Raw genomic sequence first — 11,053 nt, 5'->3', positions numbered from 1 at the left:
TTACCACCACTTAATGCTAATGTAAGGAGAAAATAGATTATATCAGTCACTTTTTTGCTTAGTTACCTAATCATGACTTGCATGAGAAATTCAATTCTCAGAACAAGCTAGAAAAGGTTTCAGCCAATAAGGATGATGATCTGTCCTGCTTTGAGGAATTGTTGTATGAGTGATGGATGACATTTCCATAAATAGCAGCGTTTCTAGGAATTAACGGCATGGCTCTTCTCAGTATTGGAACGGAAGCAGTTTATGAAAGTTTTGTAATAATACTAGTTTAGTTTAACCTAGAAAGACAAATAAAGGGGAAAATCCTTCTATTTCAAACATATCAACAACCAGTCCACGGACTTTTGCGCCCTTTCGAAATGGCCCACTGCAAACGTTTTTAAATTTCGGTTAATGTAGTACAAAGTATAATGCCTGCCAGAACAGACTTCTGTCATCGTTCGTTCAATCCGTCTCCGGTCTGTCTCCTGCTTTAGTTACGTCTAAGACTGGACCCAGAAAATTCCATGACGATTGCGTAACTTTATAGAGATCTTCTAGCGTCTTCTGATTGGCTCTTTGGTTGGTCTCGAATTTTCCCGCGGAATAAACTCAGTCATCGATGCTTGGTAACAAGTGGCAATCCAAAACCGTACTGTCCTATCGAAACGACGCGATGAGAGTCTTTTTCTTCACAGCTGAAAAAAAATATAAAGAGAGTTTTCGAGTTGCTTTGGTCTCTTCTGGATCAAAACTCGAGACATCGCACAGAATGCCTGGACATGATTAATTGTTCATACCAGCGAACGCGTGTTCAATAGGTCAGAATAAGAGAAGACAGGGCCCAAATTGGCCAAGTTGGGTTGACAAAAATCGCTTTTCTGATTTCCTGAAGTTGTAACATAGACTTCGGCAAACGACCTTTGGAAGAGTAATGATTAAACTACAATTTGAGCCTAAACCAAAAGAGATTTAGAAAGTACGTATAAAGAGTATCCCTTCGCAGTTGAAAAACTGTAAAATCGGACGCTTTTTAGTATGAAGGCCGTTTTCAACAGCGTTTCATTGAAAATTCAAACTGCCTTCCGATAATCGGCATGCGACAAATGGACGATGGATCTTTTCTTAAACAGAATCCGTTTTAATCAGTTTGGTAATTGGTGGATGAGAACCACTATCCCTTTCAGTTTGAATACTGCCTGGTCTAATTTGACGAGAAACTATTTCTTGAGCAAAATAGCACAACTATTATCTTACATAGCGACGATCGAGTTACCGGACGCGGACGACTTATTTTTGGCGCCGAATTAAACGCCTGGACAAGGTGGGGGGCGCGCGGTGGATGCGAAGGAGACGAATGTAGCCACCTGTTCCGGTCATTAAAATTTTGTACACCTATAAGAATAAATTAAGACTTACAGACTGAGACGTTTCAAGAAAAACAAGTAGTATTTAAAGAGGTGAAACAGCGCTACTTGCTACATCTAATTTTATGATCATAAACAAAAAATGACTCATTTTCCGTAACACTTTGTCCCCAAAATGCATGAAATCGCATCTTTAATTTGGAAACCTACAATTTCAAAATTTTCCAGGGGAGCATACCCTCGGACCCCCTAGGTTCGCTTGCTCCTTCCGTTCGGGCGAATCGTGCCTCGCTTTAATTATAATTTATAAAGACAAACACTATCCTGCTTTACCGGTTCTTGTCATGTTGGTGTCTCGAAACATTTTTCACGTAGTATCAGCCTTGCAGTCCATTGTTTGTCTTTATACAACTTTTGGCTGATATGATCTCTTGTAGATCCTACGTTGGCAGGGTTTATCGTTCGCGGTCCCTTGCAGTTTCTGGTTTCTCTTAAATTTATGCCGCTTGTTATGCTTAATTGGGCGCCTGTTAAAACTTCTGCTATGAATCCTGATCAGATATCGGATCAAAAAACTGCAACATGGGAGCTTCATTAATCTGTAAGTCAGCATCATGATTAGAAATATTACTTTCACATGACCGTTAAAAGCACTAGATATACGCGTCGAAAGGTGAACATGTGTGCGAAGACATTGAGTGGGGATCACGAAATTTATCAATAGCTACGAGGGGGATACTTCAATAAAATAACATTTAAAGGGGGGATCAGCTAAATGTTGCTGTTTTTAGCCGAAAATCCTCCGCCACTCCCCAGGCGATAAATAATGACCGGTCCCTGAGACATACAAAATAAATGTCTCATGTGTTTTACTTTTTACAATCTTATATGGTTTTTGTAATTATAAATCCCTCGTGAATATTCAATGCCGTCTCCGGTGAGAAAAGTTGCCCAACTTCAACGCCTTAATTTTGATGTCATTAAATTACGGTACGTTTTTCCCATCCGCTGAATCCTGATTGGTCAAATTGAATTTCAGGCACACCGGCCGTATGCAAGGAAGTTATGGTCGAACTGTATAAGAAAATCCTGAGGCAATGAGAGTTAAGTTTATTCACATTTTTCAACACACCGAAGGGGGGTTAAGCCTGAAACCTGTTTTTAAACCTAGCCTCACTGTATTTGGCACTTTAAAGAGTTATTTCGGCCATTTATTGCGACTTTCGTCACAACTTCCTCTCAGGAGGTGAGTTTTTTTTCTCATTTTACTTTGTATTCATCCAGTTGAAAACCCTACCCTTGAAGAAACTCTGCGAGAAAATAAACGAAGACTCAATAAACAAAGGCTTCAGAGATCGTGCTCATACAATTAAAGAGGTCATTAAATACCGATCAAATGTAAAATAAGCGAATTTAAGCTTCATTATAGTCTAGTCGTGGACAGGTTATACTGACCGGCGTACCTGAGACGAGCGCACAACTTCGTTCCTAGGCTCTCTCTACTTTGTCTCCCTTTCAACGACAAGTGAGGCAAAGGAGAGAGAGCCTGTGAACGAGGTTGACGAGCGCGAATCCCGACATACGTCACGACTTCTTCTCCAGTGCCACTCTGGTGTTCCTTTGAGCTCCTTTGGGTGATTTGTTTGTGAGGTTGTGGTGTACGTCTTCTAGGGTACGGTGTAATCCTGATTTCTCAGACTCCCGGAAAACGAAAAATGGTTAGAGAAATCTGGGCAAGATATTGATGGATTGAAATTACGCTACGCAGGCACAGAAACAGAACTACCGCGCATCTTCATTTACAAACGTAAGCCAATTGATATATGATATAGGCTGCAGTATCAAACTCTCGTGCAAACAAATAAAAACGGTAAAAAACAATTCTCTCAACTGATATGAGGGGCCGGTAAAAACGACTCTTGCCTCTGATCAAAATCGAGAAAGTATTCTCTAGAGTTCAAAAAGGTATATTTCTAGTTCTGGTGGAGGAGATCAACTGCGAAAAGCCTGAATACCTGAACAAATTACAACGGAATTTCATTATTTAATCGGAGATTATATTCTCAATATAGCAACATACTGAACAGATCACAGATCGTTGTGTCTCATTAGTGTAATATTAAAGATAGAGGACGCAGCTTCTACCCATGATGGAACTGTTCGCTATAAGCCGTAAATATGAGTGAAAATGATATTCCATATAAAAGCTAGAGCTATCAAGGGTTGGTTTTCATCATAGGAGAAAACAACTGGTTCGTGTTTATAGCAGCTTCGAGTTATCAAGGACGTATGAAAATTCGTGATAGAGGGGAAAAAAATTTCGCACTCTTTCAGCTTAAGGAGAAATTCCACTATATATTGCAGCTGGCGCCACTTTGACATCATTACGGCTAATGAATTCTGTATATTATAGTGGTTTTCAACTGAGTGTCGTGAAACCAAAACCAAAGTAATCACTCTTGCCAATCAGCCGAGGACACAGAAAAACCAATCAACCAATTAAAACTCGTAATAAATACACGTAGCTGACGCCAAGCGCGGGAAAACGTGTGTGAGCGAGTTGTGATTGGTTTTAGTTTTATTTCTGATTGAATGAAAAAAGTGGCGCGAGTTTTTTAAGCCAATCGTGTAGCGTTGTAATACAAAACAAATTGCTTTTCGACAGTCAAGTGAAACAGTACCGCTCCATGTACCATCAAAATGCATCACTTAGCGTTGTTAAACATCTCAAATATTTAAGAATATTTAGAAACCGATCAACATCAGAAGACATTGTCAACAACTACTATTTCAGTAGATATCGTTCCGAATCGAAACACACTACTTCCTATCGTTAGAAATATTCGAATTGTTGTAAATAACGTTTAATGTTGATGAGACAGACAAATTAACAAATATAGAACTTAACGTTTATGTGAAAAAAAAAAACAAAAACTTTATAATATAAAATATCATAAAGTCAAGAGACTTAGAAGATTTCTTCTGATTTTAGCAAAGCTAGGTCCTTTATTATCAAATGGTAACATTGGAAAAAGTCTAACCCTCTGAAACAGAATTCTAATTCTCACAAAATTAACAATGTTCAAAGGCGTTTGAATTACTCCTTCAAGTTTGAAAGTTAAAATATATTTCAGGTATCTTCCATCTTCTTTGGTATCTCGTTCCACCGTATTTTCCCCAGTTTAAGAATATCTTCAGGCAAATGATAAATGACCCCGCTTTCATAACGTTGTCTCACATCTACCTCTCTTAAAGTTTCAGGGACCTTTCCGAATTCTCAGGCGTTTGTTCTTAACCAGAAATTAAAGGAACAATTCCTTGTATCTTTCTTGGAATAAATGAAAATAAAATTAGCAAATACTTTTGTATTGTAACGTAACAGATGCGATGTATTGTAGTAGTTTTTACCAAAGGAGCGGCGTTTTCGGCGTGAACAACAGTTTTGACGCCAAGCCGAAAAATCATAAAAGTAAACGAGACTGCAGCGGGAAGGAACCACTTTTCTTGCTTTTGGGAAGAGCAGTCGAGCTTATCTTCTTCTGACGTTGATGTGGCAACGTTTCTTTGTTATTCTCATTTTTCTCGGGCAACCAATGTGAAACGTTTGGCATGTTACGGGCGAGCACTCTCCAATACAGTTTAAAGTCTCTTGGGCATAAACACTCGACATTTCGTCGTGTCATGCAAATATCCACAAAATATTCGCTCAATACTAAAGGAAAGGCGCTCGACATCTTCTTTAATTCCCTATATCAGTTTCTGCGGGTATGTTTGCACCATTTCTGGCTGAGGTGGGCGAAGGTGTACAACAAACAAAAGCAAGGTGAGCAGTTGTCGCGAGAGCAGATTAGAAGATGATGTCCGAAATCACCGAAGAAGATTTATATTTTAGCAGTTCTGCCTCAGATACCGACGAAACGAATTTCAAGTCTTGGCGGCGAGAAGAGACGACTCCAAAATGTTCGCTGGTTTACTTTATACTAGGAATTGCCCTTACAGCCCCTTTCGTCACATTTGTTTGTGGTGCGCAAGATGTGTTAGCTGGGACGGAGAAACCGACAGGGCTCGTGATTATAGCTCTGACAGCTCCGTCGTGTGTTTTGAAGATTGTGTCGCTTTGTTTCCAGCACGTTTCACAAATAGCGAGGATCTTCGTTGCCTCTGGCTTTGTGGTAGTCGGACAGTTGTGTGCAGTTTTCATTCCTCACCTCAGCGGACGTTTGGCTGGGGTTTGTTTGATTTCTGTGGGAACCGGCATTGGAGAAATAAGCTTGCTTATACAGACTGCGAGAGAACTGGAAGAAATCGCTTTGTGTTCACTCCTGGTAGGCACTGGTGTTGGTGGAGTTTTTGGAGCTGCTTCATATGTTGGTAAGTTACACCAAAACATTTCTTTAAGTACCTATCTCTTGCAGTTTAATTTTTAAGTTGAATGACGTAAACCCCTTTGGTGTGAAACATCAATTTATTTGAAAGGTGAGAGATTGTAATCTCCCCATGGTATAATATCTCCAAAAACGCTAAAATTCCGTTATAATCTTCTGAAATTTTGTCCCTAACTTTCTTTTACATTATACTTCATATTCTAAAGAAAATACAGCTCTAAAACTGGCATCAATTTGTTTTTGATGGCGCTTTTGTACTAATATAATAGGCCCCCACTGTTTCCCGTTGTGTTATTTTGCGCTTTTTCCTGTTTGTAAACATTCTGCAAGGAGCGCGGCGTCATAATCTATTTACAACTTAACAAAACTAGAAAAGACAACCAAAAAATTGCACATTGTGAGGTTTATTGCCGCTTGATATTAACAAGAGCGAAAATTCACAGTAAGAACCCAAAAACCTTGCGTGCTAGCCTCTATTAACTATGGTGCTAGGTTTAGCGAAGTATGCCCTGAAATAATTGAAATACACACAGTTATGAGGTTTCAAGTGGCGATAAATTATATTGTCTCTTTCGAGGTAAAACTTTTTAAATGTATTAAGCTCAGTGAGTTCCACTTTCGCGTGTATTCTTGAAAAAGAAGCACCGAGCCCGTTCGTTTTGTGTCCAATATATTTTCACCGCAGAATTTCCTTTTTCATCGCGGAAAATTCTCCCAAGCGTTGAATATAAATAGGTCCGCACTGCGTCCACATGGTCATTAAGGTTCGCTTTTTAACTACTCTGTTTTTTACATACAAATCTTTTTTAAATTTTCACGAATGTTTTACTTTTACAGGATTAACAGTCTGGGCTATTGTGGATCCACGGACAGCAGTACTTGTGTCGGCGATATGGCCGCCAATATTGCTTCTGGTATTCTCCATTTCTCGAGGTAATCTTCACCTTTTCCGCCGCCCACAGGGCAAGAGGTACTTTTCTAAGCTTGAGCGGCGCAAGTTTGAAATGGACTGTCGTTTAACTCCTCGCTGGAAAGAAAGACTTGTAGGTATGTGGAATTCCTTCCATCACATGCTGATTTTGTTTATGGTGTACTTCGGCGAGTATATAATTCTTTCGGCCATTCTGACCACGTTGGTATTCGAGGACGCTGGCGTGGGCCCTGAATTTGCTCCTCGGGGACATTTTGAACATTACGTTCTCAGCACCATGGTCGGCGAGTTCCTTGGTCGAAGTTTCATCTCCATGCTCCGCGCCATTGCTCCCGGATTCTTCTTCACTGCTGCTCCTATCCTTGCTTTTTTCCCTCTGGCTGAAACTATTTTCCTGGTCCTTGCCACTTGGTTTCGTCTTGTTCCAGCTGTATGGATCGTTTGGTTGTTGTGTTTTATCCAGGGCACGGCCTGTGGGATGATATTCTCAAATTCGTACCACACCATTTCAAGAAGGTTCTTCTCCCAGCACATAATATTCATCGTCACGCTTGCGTCCATACTAGAAACCGCTGGTATTCTGACCGCAGGCCTGCTTGGCATTCACATAGAGACGTTGTTAAAGGAACATTGCATGGTTCACGTGGGAAATAAATCCGACTGCTTCACAAGAAGCATGGACGTTAGCTTCTGGGAATCTGGAAATAGGTTTAATTACGATAGTAAAACTACAGTGTCACTATAGCTGACAGAGACTTCTCGCGTGATTTCAATCTCGTAACCAAGATGTTAATAATGTCTTTTACACAAATGAAGAGGTGTTTTGAAGACAATAATTCTAAATTTAACTCCTTTAGGGTGGAAGGTCTTTTCAAATACTGTTAAAATTCTAATACTTGAATATCAAATGAGAGAGATTAGTAGCGATATATATACAGGGCGCTGAAACTGCAGTTAATTATAGTTGTTGACAGTACCAAGTAAAGACAGTAAGTGTAGTGTCATAAGAATGAAAAACTCTGTAAATTCGCACTCACTGTTATTAGCCACGTGAAGATCAGACCTTATGCGTCCGATGGCGCGATGAGGACTGATGATGATGATGATGATGATGATGAAGATGAAGATCACGAGAAATAGTCCAGGGTGGTTAATTGGGCTCGCCCCCTCGCCCAACTTCCCGCTCCTTCCCCCCCCCCCCCCCAACCCTCCCCTCAAAATAAAGAAAGATCGGCGATAAATCTCAAGCAGTTTAAGACCTACGTACGGAGACTAGATCTGAGCAACATTCTAGATGGATGTAGTGGCTGCCATTTTTGTAACTCATAATTTTAATTTCTCTTATAGGACTTTTCCTGTATATTATGTTTAGACAGTTCTAGTTTGGTGTCCACTATTAGCACTGGGGATTCTCCACTGCTAGCTGTAATTGACACGATAGTAAAGTCATTATTACATGAAGTCATTATTATTATTACCCACAAAACGATGACTTCATCAACGGAAAAGCCCTAGGAACAAAATTGAAAAAACGGCGTGAAATTGAGCGTTGGGAAAATGGCGTTAGGATGTGGACTAGTCTTGGCAAAAGGAAGGCGCGCGTGTGTAGTGTATAAAGTGGAGCTGATCAATAAGAGCGAGGACGTATTCATTTTGGCCAATCAAAGATCAAGCGTGATTTGGCTCGAGGATTTTCCCGCTCTTATTACGGAATGCATGCGCACGTTTTCCCGCGATTGATAAAGAAAAGTTTTGGTCTCTACACACTCGGGTTTATTTATGATTATTATTGTGATTTATGTGCACTGTGCAATAAAAAGAGAAACTATATAAGATAATTGCCAGAATTAAATATATTTAACTGCTTGATGCAAAATAATTAAGCCATATGAATAAATTAATGGGTTACTACAGAGTCCTTTTGTGATGTGGTGATCATTTGAATTTTTAGCTCATATTTTGCTCGCTTGTCTTGAAGTTCGTGGCATGTAACTTGCTTTTACTGACTGCATGAGGTCGACGTATTGCGATGTTAGCTAGTTAGTTCACCCAGCCACTCTGGCGACACCAAGGACGATGTTGATTGAAAATTCAATTCAATATATCATACTCCTGAGAGGAGAGGAAAAGCTTTGATCTGATCCTCTTTATTGTGACTCGTGTATTACGGTCAAAATTAGTTTCTTTCCCAGGTTTCACCCTGTTTGACGCTCGGTCGTGAGGGATCTAGATCCGAGATAAGGTCAAAATTCGCTCTGGAAATGATAAGATTTCCTCTTTTTCTTCCTTCGATGAGTACTGCTTATTCACTCTTAATAATTTCACTTTTGTGTGAAGATAAGTTCTTACTGTACTTGGTATATCATATCGTTAATGTGGGAGTTCCGGCGGAAGTTCAATCAAACACTATGTGAGTTGTGATATGCGCTAGTTGCCTTTTGTCATGCCTCTGTTTCAAAACGAGACCTCGTGCGATTTATGAAAATGAACTTACAGACGAAACGCATTTTCATTCCAACAGTTTCGCACGGAGACTCGTTTTGACACGGAAATGGCCTATTGAAATAAAAGAATTGGGTGCGAGCGTAGTACGCGAAGGTTCATCGTTAGAACGTTTATAAAAAGAGACGGTTAAGGAACTTGTGACATTCAGCGGTCAGCCTTGCACTTTCGAATAAGGTTTATTTTTGTTCTAGTGTTGTCTAAATAGCGTTATTTAATTAATTTTTTTATTCTGTTAGTATAGGTAATCATACGGTTTTTCTCGTTCAATTTGGAATTAATTTGCACGAGTGCAAATTAATTCCAAATTGAACGAGAAAAACCGTATGATATTAATATTAATAATATAAACATGAAAAAGTTTGCGTGGAGGAAGTGCCGAAAGACCTTCCTTGAAGTCATTTTTTCTCATTCGAGAAAACTTTTTTCAAAGTTTCCACACAAAATTTTCGTCATCATTTTACGTAATATCATTGGCTCCGAAAATTTCATATTGTCTTTCAGCCAATCATAATCCAGAATTGCGATGTGTAATTTGCACTGGTGTTACACTTTTTGCACCGGTGTTACACTTTTTGTACTGGTGTTTCACTTGAACTGCACTGCTCTCAGCCAATCAGAATCGAGTAATTTTTTTCATGCATATTATTAGTTATATAATAATCTTAAAACCTCAAAGGTGGCGCCACTGCATTTGGTCGGGGGTACACAGTCCCTATTGTTCCTAATAAGAGGTTTTGAGGATTTACGTGTCCGGCTTTGGCGCATCTTGGACGTCATTTGATGTATCTTCTATCCACTTTGTTGTAACCTTATATTATTTCAATTAAAACATATCTTGGGCCTGGCTGACCAACGCGCCCATGCCTCATAACGTTTGAGTGTTTTCGGTTGAATCTACACGATCAAAGTGCTCTATGAGCAAACCCGAAATTTTCCAAGTGAGTGATAAATCACATACCCGCTGCGTAATATGGAGTTATTGGATGAAGTCTTTACTGGAAGTATTGAATTGAAGTCTAATTCCACTTAAGCACTAATGTTTTGAAGAAGGAAAATCACTATAAGCCATAACCCAACGTTTCTTTAACTGAAAATAAGGATTCTCTCACAAAAATCTTTTCTCCGGACTTCATATCCACAGCAGTTTACAAAGCATTAACACCGTGTTAACAGATGTAAGCCAACCTTTCAGCGACCCTTTCCTAGTCTTCGCATCATCTGCTACAACGTTGCGCGACTTACGCCCAAACAATTGAGATTAACTCTTTCCGTGTCCAGCAAAGTAACCGAAAATTTTACACAACTAAACCAAGCTACCATTAACACATATTTTTAGTACAGCACTCACAGTACGTAACACCTTGTTCTGGAGATGTCAAACGATACATGCGCACACAAAACAGCGAAATAGCAGCCTGCGTTGCAAGCGTGAACGGAGAAGGGGTAGGGAGAAAAAAAAAACGGCCCCTTCTTCGTTCTCCCAAGCAGGCTACGAAGAGTGATAGGAGGATTAACAGATGATCGACCAACCCTAATTTACATAATCTGATCCACCATCTGACTAACTGACGGACTGACGGACTGACGACGGACGGACTGACGGACGGACGGACTGACGGACTGACGACTGACGGAGGACGGACGGACTGACCGACGACTGACGGACGGACTGACGGACGGACGGACTGACGGACTGACGGACTGACGACTGACGGAGGACGGACGGACTGACCGACGACTGACGGACGGACTGACTGACTGACAACCTTGTTCCCAGCACTTTTCCTTTCCAAATTTCAAGGGTAAAGCCCTGGGGAAAAGATTGACGGACTAACGGATTGACGGACTGACTGATGATCTGGCTGGCTGACTAACAG

General features: G+C 40.2%; 1 protein-coding gene across 1 annotated transcript; it reads left to right on the top strand.

The window, feature by feature from the left end:
- Positions 1-4,845: 4,845 nt before the first annotated feature.
- Positions 4,846-8,548, top strand: LOC145502312 (uncharacterized). The gene is made up of 2 exons (XM_081481570.1): positions 4,846-5,726; positions 6,578-8,548. Exons 1-2 carry the CDS (start codon positions 5,210-5,212, stop codon positions 7,414-7,416), a joined length of 1,356 nt encoding a protein of 451 aa, XP_081337696.1. The 5' UTR covers positions 4,846-5,209; the 3' UTR covers positions 7,417-8,548.
- Positions 8,549-11,053: the final 2,505 nt, after the last annotated feature.

This window comes from Orbicella franksi, chromosome 11 (assembly GCF_964199315.1).
Source record: "Orbicella franksi chromosome 11, jaOrbFran1.1, whole genome shotgun sequence".
NCBI lineage: Eukaryota > Metazoa > Cnidaria > Anthozoa > Scleractinia > Merulinidae > Orbicella > Orbicella franksi.
Note: the sequence above shows the minus strand (reverse complement) of the source record. Positions and strands in the feature narration are given on the sequence as shown.